General features: G+C 34.0%; 1 protein-coding gene across 1 annotated transcript in view; it reads right to left on the reverse strand.

The window, feature by feature from the left end:
- The window catches only part of Fsip2 (fibrous sheath interacting protein 2), a 69,964-nt gene that overhangs the window by 27,994 nt on the left and 22,274 nt on the right, over positions 1–19,696 (reverse strand). Inside the window, exons 13-16 of the mRNA XM_051184374.1 lie at positions 17,718–17,781; positions 14,284–14,341; positions 11,066–11,099; positions 41–8,990 (exon numbers count right to left, since the gene is read on the reverse strand). Of these exons, the coding sequence (XP_051040331.1) occupies positions 41–8,990; positions 11,066–11,099; positions 14,284–14,341; positions 17,718–17,781 (9,106 nt within the window). The remainder of the gene's footprint in view (positions 1–40; positions 8,991–11,065; positions 11,100–14,283; positions 14,342–17,717; positions 17,782–19,696) is intronic.

The following is a 19,696-nucleotide window of genomic DNA, read 5'->3' on the forward strand; positions in this document are numbered from 1 at the left end:
CAAATTATTCCAACTTAAAACTAACCTATCTCTTGCTTACCTGCAGCTTTGAAGTTCTTCAAGTGTGTGATCACAGATGTAGTAACATGTCTTGCCACCAAATGCATTTCATTTGGACCTAGTTCATGATCATCGAAAGTGATCGTGTCAGTTTCCTCCAAAGTCTCCATTGTCATTTTGGAGTTTTTATTTTTCCATTTGTGTAATAAAGAAAAATCCCCTTGGCAGGCTTCAGGTCCTTCACTTTCTTCCTCATTTATACAGGCCATTCGTTTATACCACATTTTAAGCAAATTTTTCTCATCCTTTTCTCCTTCACATACCGTAGACAAAGGATTTTGCCTTGACATAAAAAATGGTTTCATGGTCTCCAGGCTTTCATCAGAATGTGACTGATGGGGAAAGCCGTAGCTGGATAGGACTGTGTTAACAATATTGTCTGCAGCTAAACATATTTTGAGTGGGGAAGCATTTGTCTTAATTTCATTTGGCTCAATTGGTTTGGTGGTCTCGTAATGAAAAACCCTTGGATTTTCACCTTTCCCCATTTCTATAAATGACATGACTTGTTTTAATGATTCTTCTGTGGAGTCATTGGCTTTCTTAAACAATTTTTGTAACACACTGCCTTCAGGAAGAGAATTGTTACCTTTGGTGGTGCCATCAACAAGTCCAAAGTTTTGTTTCTTTTGGCTCTGGTCTTGTGCTTTGTTTCTAGAACATGGTGGCACAGCTTTTGATGTAGGCCTTCCCATGGGCTCTGAGCTTTTAATTTTGTTTTCAACACAGGAACTGATATGTGAGGGTGAATTAGACGTGACTTCATATTTTTGTTTTGTGTCATCCTCTGAATTAAACCCCAAGCCAGATGATACACTCCTTTGTGGAGTGTTACTCCTCATACTAGTGTTTCTCATCTTTGATGTAGGCATTCTTATAGGAGATGCAAATTCAACCTGATTAACAATGTAAACATTCTCAGTTGCTTTGAACCAATTTTTGTTTGGAAGTTTTGTGATCAAAGAGTCATCGAAATGAGTACAGTGGTCTATCAGTGTCCCAATGATTTCACTTGCAGCAATATTCTCTTTCAATATGCTAACTGGAAACGGCTCCATTTGGCTTATTTCTTTGTCTAGCTTATTCTTGACTATACTAAGCATGTCACTGACAGTAGTGATGGAATATGTAAGTAATTCTGAATGGAATGAATGAACCTGTAGGAGTGTGTTCTGTATGTTTTCTTTAGATATAATAGTACTTGACTTGGGTTCATCACCAAACTTGCTCAATGGTTGTAACTTTGGCAAAGTTTTCTTGCTTAATTGTCTCTGTTGTACTTGAAAGAGATTGTCTATAGGCATTTTCACTATTTCAGAAAACTCATATTTAGAGATATGCTTAAACTTCAAGTCCACAAATGACTCTAACATGTTTAAGACTCTTTCTACAATCTCCTGCACAATTTGGTTGCTAGGGCTTGTAGACATTTGGTCTTTCATCTTCGTGTTACAGGTTTGCACGCCACAAAGGTTGTGCTTGTTTGGAACACCATGCTTGCTCTTAGGAGTAACATGTTCTTTCCTACTTGTTAGAATTCCCTTACTATCTTGAGTGGGCATCTGAGACAAGAAACACAGCTGTAATTTTTCAAATAGCATTTCCACAATTTCCCTTCCAAACATATTGATTTGAGCTTTCGTATCCTCAGCTCTTGTAGATCCGCATTTAAAGCGATCATAGAATCTGCTTTCAGGATCTTCAAGAGGTGGTAAATTTAAAAGTGAAAGTGAATACTCCAAATCTTTTGCTTTAATTGAAATTTCAGTCAAAATGTTTTCAGCTATGGTTAAAAGTTTAGATTTTTCATTTTCTGTATCACTTGTTTCTGTTTGCCATTTGTCAAACATTTTCTTAAATATTCCTTCTTTAGGAAAAATCTGTTCTAGTTGTGAGGAAACATTCTCTAAATAAAAACATGCCTGTTGCTCGGTAGGGGAGCCTGCACCCAGATTCTGCTTTGATAGGCGAAAATCACCCAGATTTGAGACATTAATTGGAGAAGCCAAAATGTGATTGTTTGTAGCATATAATTCTTGCAACACTGCATTAACAATTTTGCTTGCTTCAAGGATTTGACCAGATACTAAAACTTTTGTATTTAACACGGCTCTATTTTGTACCACAATTTCAAGTTCTTTCATTATTATTTCTAATATGTCAGTTATTATATTCTTGGCATAAATTCTCAATTCTGAAGCTGGTAGTTTTGTTTTCAGTATGACTTTGGCATCCTCTGTTGGCGAAGTTTGTGGTAGCCCAAGGGCAGTTTTAGATCTGTTTTCTCTTGGAGTCTTCTCTCCAGCACCTAACTTGGTCTTGCTTTTAGATTTAGTACCACTAATGCCTAGATGTGGTTTTGTTTTAAATTTATATAAAGAGGTAATTTTTGACCTTCCTTTTAAACTTGTTTTACATCCTGGCCTAGGGCTGTTCTTAGGGCTAAGTTTAGAATTATGTAGCCTAAGAAGGTACATGTCATCATAACTACCTTCAAAGAGAAATCTCTCTTCTAAATGCAGGGAAACAAAATTTGACAACTTGTCAAGAACTATTTGAATTAAATATCTTCCAATTTGCAATGGTGAATATGGCAAAAACGTATTTTCTAACACAAGAGCATTTAAATTGTCAGTGTAAGGATGCATTTCTGGTGCCCCAAATCTAGGAGGATTGCTTCTTTTTCTTGCTGGCTTAGTTTCTTTAAAGCATGATGCTTTTACTGATGTAACATTGTTGTCAAGCATTTCTACTTCTTTCCTGCTTTTAGTTTTTTTGTATAATGATGTCACAACTACAGAGTGCATTTCTCCCAAAATATTTTCAAGTATATCATTTGATACATTGTTAATATGAGACTGAAAGAATTTCTTCTGTGTTATACCTGAAGTTTTACTTTTAGACTTAGACACAATATAAGGAATTTCATTAAATGGAGGCAAGTGGCCTATGATTTCCATTATGTTTTGACTCAATTTCTTCAAAACCTCTTCTACTGCACTGAATATTTTGGTTTTTTCTCTTGGTTTTGAATCTCCTTTTCTCATAAATATTTCTTCCAAAATAACTCTTTGGCTTTCCTTTTCCAGTATTATTTGACTTTCTTCTAAGGGGTGATTTGTAAACTGTGATAATGTGTCAGTGTTTCCCTTCTCTTTGTATCCCAGCAAAACTTCATTTGGTATGGTTAACTGTGGAAACCTGGGATTTTCTGATGAGGGTAAAAAAAATTCCTTTACAGATCCTTTATTGTGCAAAATCCTTAAGATACTATTCACAATTTCACTCACAATGATATTTTTTTGAAATAAGATGTTGTTTGAATACATGTGCATATTTTGTATTTCTAAGTCTAAATCATTTTTAATAAGCTTCAAAATAGTACTGGCAATGAAGTCAGCATAGTCCTTAAGGGTAGTTTGTGATAAATGGATTGTGGTTCCAAGGCTTTCTCCACAGCTGGCAAAAACAGGTTCTGAAAGCTCTTGGTTAGCGTCTGTTTCAATTGTTGATAATTTTAGGACATTCACACCAGATTCAACTTGGCTTGGTTCATGAAAAATGCTGTCATTATTTTTACCATTTTCAAATTCTTGGCTAATAAATACATTTTCCTTATTAGACTGAAAGGCAGGGGTTATTAGTGAATTTATTCTTTCTGTGGCAAAAGACTGTAACCGATTATAAATAGTTTCAGTAATGAAGTTGGCATTTTCTTCACAGGGATCCAGCGCAGGTTCCCTGGTATCTTCATTTCTCTTCATGGGCATCTGGTCAGCATCAGCATAAGCTAAATTCTTATCCTCTGAATGTAAAAAATGCCCTGGCTGTTCTTCAGTTCTGTGTGTTATAAAAAGATGCTGTTGGCACTGTGATTTTGGAAACATATCATAGAAGGCCAATCTTGCAGAAGCAGGGTCCTTTGCATTTATAGCAAGCATGACCAAAGAAGTAAGGCTATGAAGCACGATATCCACTATATCTTTGGACACCAAAATGACATCTGTTTTAGGAACTGACACTTTTGGGATAATATTTGTACCCCCAACAACTGGTTGTAAATTTGCTTCTAAGTGTTTGGTAGGTATACTATATTTCAGAGTGGGTGTGGCAAATGAGAGGTTATTCTGATATATAATGTTTTCATAAATATCACATAAGATCCCTTCAATGGTATCTTGAATTTGAAACTCAAGGATTTTTCGATATTCTGTCTTGTTGACTAGCCTTTCAATAATACCATCTTGCTGATCTGAATTATTGTCCTTGTCAGAACTGTTTTTGTCATACTTGGTTTTACATGACACAATATCAAGCACTGTGTTAACAATCTGACTTGCAATATTCTCAGAAAACACAATGTTATTTGTCAGGAGCGGACTTTCTTGTTCTTTATCTAACTCATATTTGATACCTTGTAAAATTTTCCTAGCCACTTCTTTTGCATAAATATTTAATTTGGACAAAGACAGTTGGCACCAAGTGTCCATCTTTTCTGGGGCACCATGATCCACTAAACTACAGGGAAACTGATTATCAGAATAGGAGTCCTTGTCTGATAATGCTTTGCTTAATGATCCCCCTTCCCGCTGCACTGGCAAAGTCACTGGAACTCTGAAATCGACTTGGGGATGAAAGAGAGATTCTACTTTGGAAGCAGCAAAATTTTCTAAATTTTCTAATATTGCCTGCACAATATCTTCAACTACATTTATTTTGGTCTGTTTGTCAACATTCCAGCTCGACTGAATATCACATGGATTTCTGTTTAACACACTGACAGGTCTGTTTCCTGCATAGGTATGCTCATGAAAAGAAACATTGGTTGAAAAGATAATTGTTTCACATCTGTTTTCACTTACAGGTTTTTCTGTCATGGCAGCTGAAAAAAGTTTGTGAAATACGGTCCTAACCACATCATTTACCACTACAGTTACATCTGTGTCAGACACTAAAGGGTCCATCAACGGATTCAAAAATTGAGATGTTTGAATAGTTGACACAGGGACATTATGAGGCATGCCAGTAAAATGAGAGTGTGAGAGAGAAATGATATTTAACTGACTGATTAAAGCACTTTGAAAAATTTCATTCAAAATATTTCTTATAATGGGAATAATTGGAGATTTGTGTGGTTCTTTCAGTTTCACTTCAATTTTGTTTAAGATTCTTTCTAGGATCCACTGGTCAGTAGAAAAAGTGCTAGTTTCTTTTCTGGGTGATGTCCTATCTCTAAATAATTCTTTATTTTGTGTGTCATCACCATCTAGCAATGACTCTGATTCAGCTCCTCCAGGAAGAAAATTTCCATAAATTGGTCGATATCCATAATTTTCAATGCCCCTGTTCTCAGATTCTGGTTCAATAAATACATCTGAAGATACTACATCTAAAATTAAATCAACTATATTTGTAAACATTTGTGTCTCCTGTGGTGAGCTTTTTCTATTTTCCTTACAATCTGATGGATTAATATTTAATTCTGTTTGAATGGCTTTCAAAATAGCATTTGATACCTTCTTTGCATGATTGTATAAAGTAGACTGCAATGATTTATCATGTGAATCTGTGGGAGAATTTTTGCTTTCACATTCTAAATCCATATTATTCTCTTTTTTATTTTCATCATTAAGAACGCTGACATTTTCCACACTTCCACTGGCAAATCCTTCCAGTTTAGCAAAAACCATGTTAAGAATATCTGAAGCAACAGTTTTCAGTTTATTTGGGCATATTCCTTTTGAGTTCTCAGTTTTGGAAGACCCTGGGAGATCATTTTTTGCTTTGTTTTTAGTAATCTCTTTATTACCCATCATCATTTTGGAAATTATGTTCGAGATTATGATGGTGCATTTGGCCATTTCTTCCATAATTGAGGCAAATGAAAGGTTGTCAATGTCAATTGTTTCCGAGACTGTTTTTAATCCAGAATTTACAATGCTGGTATCTATGTCAATATCGCATAGTTTTGCAAGGACATATTCCAGAATTGCTTTGGAAATGAGTTGAACATTAGATAGTGTTGGAGGATCCTTATGTGACTTCTCTGTGTCTTGCTGACTACAAGATGGTTGAGAATCATGATGGACTCCTGTGAGTTTGCTTAACATTTCATGAAGTGTTTCTCCAATTTGATCTAACACCTTCAATTTGGGACTATCTTTCAAATCCTTTCCATTAATGATGCTATGGTGAGTACAAGGTGTAGCCATATATTGTTTGAAAGAATTCCTATCCTGTTTACTTGACAAAATGTTTTGTTTATTAACATTGTCAGACCCGCATAATGTTGTAGACACTGCCTTATCTGCAAAGGTTGAAGTATTTGTTTGATCTTCATTTGTACTTGATATCATTTCACAAATACATGTCAGTAGTGGACTTTCCATAATGTCATTGACATTGCTCATATGGGAGTCTACTGCTTCATTGGGATCAGCAAACAACCCTTTGTTTGCATGACACTTGATATGATCTGTCTCCCTAGTATTTGGGTTTGTCTTGTTACGTCCTAGTTCATTCTGTATAGCATGTAAAACAATTTTGACTATTTTCATTGTGTAAGTACTAAGTTGAGAATGTAATGATGTCTCTACCAATGAAGATTTGTTGTGCCTCTTTAATTTTGGACAAACAAATAACTTCAGACTTTTAAAAATTGTATTAATGATCTTATCAGTAATATCATTTACACGCTTAGGTTCACATTCTCCAGACCTTAACTGGGATGTCTTTTCAAGCTCTACGTTAAGTGAAGATAAATATTTCATTTTCTTTTCACTGTCAAACCATACTTTGAATGGTGTTTTACTTGATATTTCTTTGGCTGTTTGTGGAGTATCTGAATGATCTAGACAAGTTTGATGAACTGATGAAATAGCATTTTTAATGGTATTAGGAATATATTTTGAGGCTTTGTGGAGTATATTTATCACAGAATCTGTTATTTCATGTGCTAGTGCACAAATTTCTGACCCAGAGAACAACTGTTCCATCCAGTCTTGATTTGGTAGTCCTTGAGATTTTTCTGAGATACAATCAGAGGTTTCTTCACCAATTTTGCTTCCTGGGTAATGAGATGAAATAGAAAACATATCCTTGAACATATCTGTTAAAATGTGTTTAACTATTTTTTCTGAAGCCTTTTGTATTTGATACTTTTGATCTTGGCTGAAAATGGAAGCATCATTAATCAAGCAGTTCTTTGCCTTCACAATGTCTTCACTACTAAGAGATAATGCCAACTTTAATCCCCAGTCATGAGATCCAGGTTTGTTTTGAGAAGTTTTTGTTGGTACTTTATTACTTCTTTTATATTCAAAACAAGTGTCTCTCTTCGTAGGCCAGTGGTTAGTAATATGCTCTTGTGATTTTGCTTTTTCATCACAGAAGGATGAATCAAGCACACTTTTCACGAGATTATCTATTTCTTCATCATCGTCTTCAGAATACAGAACCATGCCGGGGACGTTAACAGGGGGAAATGGTCTTTTATTTCTAAGACCATTAAATGACTTAGTGCCAGTGAGTCTATACTTTTCTTCAACATCAGGAAGATTTCTTACTCTAGGTTGTCTGTGTTTTTTAATACTTTTTTTTGCTGGCCCCTGGTGAAGCTGAGTTAAGACATCATCCAGTAGCTGAAGAAGTACTACTGTTTCTTCAGATGCAATAAGTCTCTCATTATTAAGCTCAGTTTGTACATAGCCTAGTATTGTACTTATTGCTTCTTCTACATAACCAACTAAAGAGGACTGTGTAAAAATATTTGATATTAAATTTTGTATTTCTTCTTTCACAATTAAATTAGCAGCATCAGATTCAGGACTAGATTTCTTTTGGTCAGTTTTTTTATGAAATTTATGTGTTGGCTCTGTCTTTATTTGTTGGTGGAAATGTTTAGTTGTGTCTTCAGGAGGAACTTCACTTTTCTTATAAGATGCAAGAGTCATCAACTTCTCTAAAATAGCATGTACCATATCATCAGCAATATCACACATTGGCTCCAAGGAACAAGTCAGTGTATCTTCTGATGGTTTTGTATCTAAGGATGAGAAATATTCACCACTAGTTGATAAACTTGGTTTAATATCAATTGTCAAATCTTCTTGAGAAAACAACTGCACACATTTTTTCTCAACAGCAGACTCCAGCTTCTCAAGCATATTTTCGACAATCTCTGAAGCTACTGAGCATATGTCAACATTTGAGAGCAAGTCTTCTCTTTCTGCATCACACTGATCAACAAAAACTTCAGCAGTCACAGAAGACAGAGAAGGAATGGCCTGGCTTAAGTCAGACATTATTTCTTGAAAAATACTTTCTAAAATAAGTTGTGTTTCTCCTTTCAAGTGACATTTAAAGTTTACAAAAACATTCTTTAAATTTTTCATCTGATCCATGGCCTTGGCTTTTTGATCATATAGCAAAGGAATCTCTAAGCTATCTGTTTCTGTGGTAGCATCTTTAGATTTTTTCGTGTTTGTTTCTAATGATGTTACAAGGTGACTATCAGATTTACTACTTCCTATCTTAGGAAATGGATATTCCAAGCTGGTTTTATTGTAATTGACTTGTGAAGATACTGATTGTCCTCTCATATGATATTCTTTTCCAATAACTGTTCTTTCCACATGTGCAGAAGGAGGTTTCAAAGGAGTGGGTGGTTTCTTTACTGGTATGTCACTGGCAAATACACATGGATCTGGTTGAAATGTTTTAGCTGTGTAGCTTCTATATGTAAAGCCCTCACTACATGTACTACAGAAACTTGAACTATCAGAAGAAAGGTCTGAGTCAGACACTGGATAAGTATTACTCTGCACTCTTTCTTCATATTTTGTGATGGCTGGATACAATATACTGGTTACTGTAGCTACAACCCAGGTCATTATATTTTGAATTATGCTATTTAGTTCTTCAGAAGTTATCTAGAAATAAGGTAATCAGATAAAAAGAAAGTCATATAAATATGTATTCCATATTTGGGAGATACAGGGGTACATTTTTTAATGTTAAACAATTATGTAATAATTATTTATCATAATAGAATACCACCATCAATTATATTAAAATGAAGAAAGAATTATTCAAAATTTCATTAAGCTGGTTTATTTTATACTGGAGAGAAATACTTTAAGCTTCAAATATAAATTATTTCCCAACATTCATAATGATTAAATAAACTGAAAATTAAAGTTACAAAATTCCTATTTAGTCACATCTTATGAAATGTTTTGGGAAAAACCCAATGTAGTATTCGTAACTCTGCTATATATTTTAAAAACAGATAAAATTATTTCAAAGTATTTTTTCAAACAGATATAGTAAAAGTATTTTTGATATTTAGAAGCATTTTTATACCTTCTATATCACGCCTTATCAATAAGTACATAGTCTTTGTTTTATAGAATACAAAAATTAGCATATTTTAGATTTGTTTTGTAGCTAACATGACCTATCAGTACAAACTATCTAGGAAAGTAGAAAATAGATTAATGAAAATACAAGACATGATAGGAAAGCTAACAGATTTTTTCCTATTCAAAATATATCTATGGTAAATAGAAATTATTCATGTTTTAAATTAATATTACAAGAAAAGTTGAAAATCTATGTAGCATACTCTCCTCTGATTCATCTTGAAGCTTTTAGGAAGCACCCAATGAAAGACCATTCAGCACTAATCCCCCTATTTCTTAAGAGGGAGGGAGGGAGGGAGGGAGGGAGGAAAGGACAGAGGGAGAGGGAACTAGGATCATTATGTAAAATATATATATATATATATATATATTACATAGTCATTAAAATAAATGAAGATAGATATTGGTTGTGAAAAAAGTATTTTTCTACTATTATATGATTACTAGTGCTTCTGTAAGCACAGATTAAGATAATTGTAAGCATAAAAATCTTGTTTATATAATTAAAGCCTTTATTAAAAATTAAATAATTAATAATAAATTTAAAAATAGATGATTATTGTAAATGAACAATCCTAAATGTATCTAACATATTATTCAAGGTATATTGAACAACAGTACCGTACTGCAATTCCTGAACTAGGTTAAGAATAGTGCATTTCCAATTGTATTACAAAAAAAGAGGGAGACCAAAATTTTGCATGCAGCTACAGGAGGTTGAAGGAATTTTAATTTTTCAATATATTTCAATTATAATATTAAACAGAGAATCATTCCGCTAATTGAAGCTTAATGCCTTATTAACTGAGCAGGATTCAATCACTGCTGTGATACTTCAAAAGGTTCCTGACTAGTCTGACTAGATTTGTGCAATTGGGGTAGGGGGATGGGAGGAGAGGGTGGTCAGGGTGCATGTGAGAGGGCAGAGAGGGTATGAAGGAGGGAGGTAGAACTGGGATCGACATGTAAAATTAAAAAAAAAAAAAAAAGAGTTATTGCCAAGGATGAAATTTAGCAATGCCTGAAAATAAAACAATGAGATATTTTTCATTTATGCATTTAAAAGAAAGAGAGTTGAATGTTACTAAAATATGCCATCTTTACATCTTTTCTTCTCTTGCTTCAAGTCTCAGCTCACAGGTGAGCAAGTAGTGCCTTTACCTGTGATCTTTGGTAGCAGGTACTTCCCAAGAGAATTGCTAAAGACAAATTCAGGCATCTCAACACATTCTCTACAGTTTGCCATCAATATCTGGAAAGCAATACTGATTAATAATCTCTCCGGGGAGATGAGTCCCCATTATCTCATGCTGCTCATCAATGCTAGGTCCCTGAATGATTCTCCATGCAAAACCCAAGAAGTCTTCCTAAAGTACCAGAAGTATTTTTGATAACAACTTTAGAATAGAAGGAAACTATTAAAATTATCTAAAAGTAAACTTCCATTAAAATAAAAGACAAAGGGTATGAACAACGAATATCAGTACATGCTTATATAAGTATCTGATTTACATTACATTTTTTCCTAGAATGGCATATGATAATTAATATACTGTCTTATCAGTTGATTTTATAATACGTACTTTATCTTGCAAGCAATTTTGTAGATTTTGTTGCCTGTAAAGTTAAGAAAAATATACGATTTAATTAAGTTAGGACAAATAATTTATAAAAGTACTTTTAAAATTCCTGTTACTTATCACTTCTTTTTATGAGAGTTATACATTAATACAAAATAATCTTTATTTTCTTTTCTTCAATGTTCTTATTTAATGTTCTGCTAAGATATGGGCCTGTTGACTCAAAAGTGTGTGTTATTTACTTAGGAGAGTGGAATCACAGTACACAATAGAACACAAAAACATGCATGTTTCTGATAGTTGGAACTCAGATATCCTTTTGATGTGTCCATTTTTGTAGTTCCCTGGGGAGTGACACAGAATAAAACAGGAAGGAACAGATGACTAGTCTGTTTTATCTGCTAATAGAGATGCTGATATAGTAAGTTTTCAGAGTAGCTCTCTAATACTACTCTAGCTGCATTTTAAGACCCTATAGTCTTATCCTCCTTTGGTTTCACCTCACAGCAGAAAGACAGCATTTGGATTAATATTAAGCAACTAGTTGTTAGAATCATAGGTTCTATTTACATTCAATGCTAACTTCAATCATATTCATGTAATGATGTCATGAACACATCCTTTCAAGTGTTGTAATTAGATTTATTATTGCATACTAATGAAGTGAATGATAGGTTTATGAATTGTAAAAAAAAAAAGTATAAGAACTAGTATTAAAAATTACTGTAAGTAGAAAAACTGTGTTCCGATTGACCCAAACATGAAGTATTTGCTATGCTCTTCCCAATTAAAGTCGAGTTGGCACTATTTTTTAATTTCCTTAAGCCTATACATTCCAAAATTATTTTTTCTCCAAATGTAAAACAAAATTTTGGAAAAAAAGTCTCAGTATTGAAGCTTACTTGTGTGAAAAACACAACACCATCCAACAAAACATTTTAATTATTGCAGCTCAGAAATGGGTTGGGGAGCCTGGCATAGTGGCTGTGCTTTCAGCTCTGTGGGAGTCTGAGGTAGGAAGATTGAGTCCATGTACTACCAGCTGAGCTGGAACTAGAGCAAGAGAGGAGAGGAGAGAAGAGTAGTTGTAGAAAGAAGACAGAGGTGAGAAGGGGGCTTGAAGTTCCACATTTTCATTTATGTATTTATTTATATATTTATTTATTTTGATCATCTAAAGTTGTTTATTTTTTTTCTGCCTTAAGGCATAGAATGGAGTTCTATAGTAATCTGCACTGACAAATGCCATGTGTCCAAACAGGGATCAAAGATCTATAAAATACCTAAATAAATAACTGAAAAGGCAATAACAAGTAGTTACTATGTTAAGCTGCCAGTGTAGCTCAGTGAGTGCTACAGTGCTTGCCTAGCATGAATGAGGCATTTCACTATAGTCCCCAGCATCTTCACAGAAGCAATTTTTTTTATAAGGCAAGCCATAGAATCAAAAATAATGAAAGAGTAAAGACCTAAAAAAATCCATTCTTTCATAAAAAAATGGACATATACAAAAAAGTCAGAAACATAATTCTACAATTCCTAAAAAAAAAAAAAATGAAGGCTTGCACCATCTCAAACATATTTATTACAAAAAGGTGTGTATATAATAGAGGGAGTTTTAAATTAGCCTATATTGCTTCCTTAAACTAATTCATCAAAATCACAGTGCATCAATTCTGTAAGTCTTAATAATTGCCTAACATCTGCACTGTTCATTAAATACAATATGTACTCAATAGACGCTTGGCAATTAATTTTTGGCATGTGCCTACTTATACCATATCTCAAATGAAGAGCATTATTGAATGGTTTCTTGAATTCAGTGTTACATATTGTTGATAAAGTAATTAATTATATGCTAATTTGATGATAATAATATTGTACCAAACTCTTGGACCTTTACTTATTAAACAATACAGATTCTCACCATAGTCTATATGGCAGAGGATTTCAAATTTAATGATCTAATGCTTAGTTTTACAACTCTACTCCCACTGCTAACGTAGTTTATCTTAATTCTCTGTCATGAATTTTCATTTCTACATTAGCAATCTTTTGCATTTACACTTTTTAAAAGGACAAATAAATATTTGAGGGAGGTGAAAGGTGATTGACATTGGAACAAATGTGGGGTCTCCACAGTAAAATCCTTATGATGAGCAGAGCCTTGGCAGACAGTAAAGAAAGTTGCAGTGTTCTTCCTTTAGCATTTATTTATCCCATAAATACAAATAATCATTATCTGTACATGGTGGCATCTTTCTTCCTTATTTTGCTTGTTTGAGATTAGCTCCTTCTGGCTATAAAAAATGTTGTGTATTCTATAAACATAGACTGAGTTCTACATATTGACACTCATCTACCTCAAGATAAATGTCCATATACAAGGCTTAGGCTGAACATTAAAATCATTTGTCATCAGAGATCTTTTCTTTTATATATACATTGACATATGAATCTAGGGTTGTAAACTTTAGTTTGCACTTCATTTGATTTGTTGATTTCTTTTTAAGATTTTAGCACTGGGTTGCTGGGAAGACAGTCCTGTGTGTAAATGTCTTTCAGTGTATGAGAATTGGATTCAGATCCCTAGCACATATATAAAAGCTGGGTTAGGTTCAGGGAGAGACTCTGCCTCATAAGAATAAAATTTCAAAGAAAATATGAAGACAACAAGTGATGTTGACTTCTGTCTTCTGTCTGTGCTTTTTCTTTTCAAGTTGAAAAAATGCTAAAATATCTGTTCCCCAATGTTTGAGAAATGGAAAGCTTTTCTATGAAACATCTCTTTTCTAGAAGTTTCAGTTTCCACCATTAGTATTATTATGGACAATACTAAACATTTTAAAGGAGAAAGTTGATCAATTCATTGAAATTGTATGATGAACTATTTTGTCAGGCTTTGGAAGCCCATACTCTCAAAAGTAATAGGTAAATATTTCAAAGATCCAGCATTTCAAACTTCATAGGTAAGCATTGCAAATATACAAAGAAACCCTGGGGGAAAAAAAGGAAAAGATCCTGGGTACAGAGAGCAAAGGACTGGCTAGAAGGAGAGAGAATGGCCTTCACTTTGTCTATAATTCAAACTCAGTTTTGAAGATTTCCAAGCAATAAATCTAAATAGAACTACAAAAAATAGGAGATTTCATGTAGTCATGTATTTAAGCAGTTATCAAAATATGAATAGATAATTCCATGTTAATAATTTGAATACTTACATATTTGAGTAAACAGGAGAAGAAAAAATACCCGGAGGTGGAGCACCACCCTGAGACCCTAAACATCAGAAAAAGAAAATTGTAATTTATATTCATACCCATTAACTTTTAAAATGGCAATACCATAGTCAAATAACCAGTTCTCATTTGTAACTATCTACCTTTTACGGACATTTTACAGTAATTTCGAAAGTTCTCAACACCAATTTTAATATACTGTAAAATCTGAACTCTATCAACCTTTCCAATTCCTCTTTTGTATGTATTCTGTGGTCTACAGACAGAGTATGTCCTACTGAAACAAGCTTTCTATGACACTGGACTATTGTCTGGGCCATTTCCTTTGGAGAACCCTGTATTTATACTTCTTAATTTTTAAAAGTTTTGCTGATTCTATGTTTGTTCTTTGAAATCTTCCTTGAAACTTGCCTAAACAAAGAGATATCCTTCCTTAGCATTTCCAAAGCATGCTACAGTGCTCATTTTAAAGACTTTATAGGGGCTGGAAACAGGTGTCATCAGATAAAAGATCATACTGCTCTCATAAGAAGCCAAGCTCAGTTGCCAAAAGCCATGTCAAACAGCTTAAAAAGGCTTGAACCTCCTGCTCTAGAGGATTCAACATCATCCTCTAGTCTCTTCCAGCACCTGAAATTGTGTATATGCACATACAGACATTCACAGAAATAATTTTTTAAAAATGAAACAGATGTATTAAAAATAAAAAATTAAAACCACATATTCCAATAATAATCACAAGTATGCTCATCTATCTTGAAAATATAATAGTTTTACCATAATATTCTCAGCAATACCAATTTTGGAATATATTATTTGGTGTATGTTTCCTTATCACTTGTTCATTTATCTTGTCCTGTTGAAATGTCTGACTTAGTTTGTATATAATGTAGTGGGAATCTACTTCTGACTATGGTTAATAAAGACATAGAGAAAGTCTCTTTACACAGCATCTCTATTGCTATACTGGATATGACATGGAGACTTTTTTATGTTAACTATGTAAATAAACAGGAAATTAAAGTCTTAGAATGGACTGCTAGAGAAAATTTGTGTTTTGTTTACGGCCATTTGAAAATCAATTTAATCAGTAATTCTTAATTTTTCAAATAATGAATAGCAAACATCTCATATATATATGTGTGTATATATATATTCTAAATTCTATACTTCTTTAATTTGTGTGGCAAGTTTTCATGTATTTGATTTTGGAGAAGAAACTAAGATTAATACATAGAAAAAATGTTACATGAAGTGACATATACTTATAAACCCTGTGACAGGGAGATGGACTAAGGTGGATCCCATGCACTTTATGAAGAGCATGCTTAGCCTATTTTTCATATACCAGGCCAGTGTGACTCCCTGATTAATAAGGAAACACACACACACAGTCACACACAGACACACACAAACGCACACACAATCACTATCCCTGTTCCTCTCTCTCTACCCCCTCTCTCTCACACAGACAGATAGACAGACACACACACACACACACACACACACATACAGACACACACTCTATCCCTGACCCTCCCCCTTCCCCCCCCACACACACACAATACGAAAGTGTTCACGAACAATAATCACCACAGAAAATTACTTTACTGAATGGGCAGCAGTAATGACTGACTGAGCCAACTTCTCGAGCCCAGGACAATGAGTCCTGTTTTAGGTTTGGTATTATGCTATAGGAACAAATGTACTGATACATAGAAACATACATTTTAATGTATGATTGGATAGATATTGTAGGTATATAGAGTTGTCCCTTGGCATTATTATGATATTGGTTTGAGGATCAAGTTCATGGACCCAAAAGTCCATCATATAAAATAGCATAAAATTTTCATATTTATTACAAAATAAGCAGTACACAGTGTATTGTATAAGTATGTGTTATTCTGAATTGATTATATAATAGCAGATTAAAAGGACACATGCTGAATTTAGAAGCAACCAGCACTGACATAAACAGTGTACAACTCAGCTTTGTTGGTTTGTTAATACAAAATATGGTGTTATAGACACTTGGAAAGATGGGCCTTCAGGTGAGGGCAGGGGGATAAAAAGGGTGAGGGCACTCTTGGAAGGAAAAAGAAAAGAAAATGGAACACACACAAATCTGGAGATGATTATGTTGCATGAAATAAATCGAAAGTGCTAAAACACACTTCTCGCATGTTCTCCCTTATATGTGAAATATGGACTGTCAAACTCATAACAGAATTCAATGAACTCGAAGGAAAAGATCATTAAGTGATATTGCTCACAGTTTTGGCTTTAGTAAAGTGAATAAATATTACAGAGCTAATATGTAGTGTGACTATTGTTAACAGGATTTGGTTGTGTGCTTAAAACCTGTCAGGAGAGAATATCTTAAGTGTTCTAACCATGCACACATGCAAACATACATGCACAAGTGTAAGTGAAGTGAAAGATATGTAGACTGGCTCATTTTATAATATTATTAAGCAGGTTATTCTGAATTCATAACATTTTACTTGCAAACTATACCTCAAAATCTGAAAGACAGAAAAAGACAAGCTACTAGACAAGTAAAAGGACATAACATATAAGCACAAAATTTTAGTTAATTACTTTAATTTTGATTAAAACCAACATGAGATTAAAACACATAAAATTTTTAAAGGCTCAGGGAACACTGAAAAAAAGAAGAGAGGAAAATTGTAGGAGCTATGGGAACAAGGAGTGCACTTCCCTGCTAAGCCTCCTATAAATGTCAGAAACTACACCCATAAATTGTCATCAACATGACTGTCTGGAAATAAGCTGAACAAGGACAAAATAATACACCTTTTAATGTGGGAGGAGGACATCCAGGTGACCTGAATTCTACTCAAAGACCTATGGGTAACTAATGAGTGTTTACAGCAGGAGAAACAGTCTTCCTCAGGGATGAGTATATCAATTTCTCAATCCTAAAACATACATACAAGTAATATTGTACAAAATGAGCATTTAGGAAATATATGTATATTTTAATTAGAGGAAGGAGGGGTATATGGCAGGTTTTGGAGGGAGAAAAAGAAGGTTGTATGATGTAATTATAGTATAAGCTCAAAAATAAAGGAAACAATAAGAATCAGAAAATTCTCTTTTCTCTTGACTCACATGGTCCTAGGTATTCTTTTCATAAAGGATGTGGCTTTTATACACTCACACATTATTGTATTGATCAACTTGGTTTGTGTGTTTGTGAAGACTGCCTCTTATGTTACAAGGTAAAGCTCTGGGTAACAGTCCTGGCTAACTTTTTCTTCTGTGTTCAGTTCTCTGCACAAGGCTCAGCAGAGATCAGTGCATTAACTTGCATAGAATTTGGAATGGCAAAATAACTGGCAGGTGAAAGAATATTTTTAATAGTTGTGTAATTGCCTGCTTGTATTTACCTGGTTCACCAACATAGCTTGATTTCTTGCTTGGTCTTCCATTCCAATCACCTTGCATGTCCTTCTACATTAACAACAGCAAGTGAGATTTCTCCAAATTTTCATCACCAACTTATATTTGTATGTTTACATTTAAAATTAATATTGTTAAATTTCTCACAAATCTTCATTTTAAGAAATATCCATGTTTTATGTTTATGTTATACTTTTATTTTTAACCTTTGTGCTCATTCATTTAATACACATGGGATCAGAAGCAGAAGGGCACCCAAAGCAAATCAAACTTTGATTCAACCAAACTCCAAGAGAGTTTGGTTTTTATACAAAATTCAGAGGGAATACGAACTTTCATTTATACCTGGATTCTAGTTCAGCACCATCTCAGTCTATATGGCCAAATTTAGGGAGCACACACAGGTCTTGGGAGCAAGGTTCCATTGTGAGCAAACCAGGCCAACCTCCTTCCCCATCTCCTCAGCTGTCTAAAACTTTGGCTGGTCCCTCCCCACATGATGAATCATCCCTGATTTTGCCAGTGGGTGAGAGGCATGGCCCTAGGTCTCAAGTTGTTTGGGTTGGGACTCCAGGTAAATGACTGTTCCTCTGAGGTGATCACTAACCTCCAGCAGAGGTGTTAAGAGCAATACAGGAACTGGGACACAGCCCAGGAGAAAACTGCCCATGGTGTTCACAGTTGGTAAATGGGATTGAGTTACAAGTCAGTCTGCTCACAGTAACAGTGATGGATTTTTGGTGTTTTTTTTTTTTTTTTTTTTTTTTTTTTTTTTGGAGACAGTCTCACTATGTAGCTCTAGAAATTGCTCTGTATACCAGGCTGGTCTCAAACTCACATTGGTTCACCTGCCTCTTCGAACTGGGATTAAAGGGCTGGAGGGATAGCTCAGCTGTTAAAGGCTAGGCTCACAATCATAAATATACTTAAAATTTATACAATTAAAATTAATATATTTCTTAGAAATGTTCACAATACTGTAAATCACACATCTGATGAGTTTCCAACTTTGACACTCAGCACATATAGTTGTAGTCTTGTCAAATATAGTATCATTATACAATTTATTGAAAATAAATATAGTTGGAATTGGCATTAGGAGTGAAAACTGAAGACATAGATGGTTAACAGGAAGGCTCTGTATCCCTGCTATGGTGCCACTTTCCTAGAGATGCAGCATTTTCTGGTAACCATATATGAACTACATGAAGAAGGCAAATAAGTCAACTTAATTAGAAGGGCAGCAATTCAGTGATACTGGAAAAGATAGCACATGTATGCTCTATGAGTGATTGTGAGTTTCTACACATTTCTTGGCACTTAACCTGCTTGCAGAAAAAAAAAATCATTGTTCAATATTTGAAATGTGAAAGCAATAAGAAAAATGTCTGAAAATTTTAGGCTTTGCACAGTGTGCTAGAGAACAACTAAACTTCTTGTCATAAGTATCTGTGAACATCTGCTACCCATTTTGGAGTAATATGAAAAGTGATTAGAGCATGCTGTTCTTAGAAAGGTCAATAATACAATTTGCACATACTTTTGCTGAGGCAAATTGTTTCCTTATATTTTAATGTAAAAGTAATCTGGATATACCACACCAATCTTCTCATTTTGTAGTCTGGAGTATTGCAATAATCAACCTACACAGTATGTTATCATGTCAATTTTTATTTACAATTCCATGAATAAACTTGATACATGCATTTTGGCCTCTTCTTCTTTGTAATGCTTTTAAAATGTGGTTTAAGACATTGTTTTAACAGGCCTTCATGATTTTTTAAATATTAGAGGCTTTAAAATTTGGTAAACAATGTGACTATTCCAACAGTTAAAATTTTTCCTGATTGCTAGCAAATTTAACAAAGCTAGTGACACAGCAGATTATGGAACAAACTATGCAAAAATACAGTTAATAAATATTCATTTATAATAAAATGTATCACAGAGACATACAATCATGGAA

The sequence above is a fragment of the Phodopus roborovskii genome, unplaced genomic scaffold (assembly GCF_943737965.1).
Source record: "Phodopus roborovskii unplaced genomic scaffold, PHOROB, whole genome shotgun sequence".
NCBI classification, from domain to species: Eukaryota; Metazoa; Chordata; class Mammalia; order Rodentia; family Cricetidae; genus Phodopus; species Phodopus roborovskii.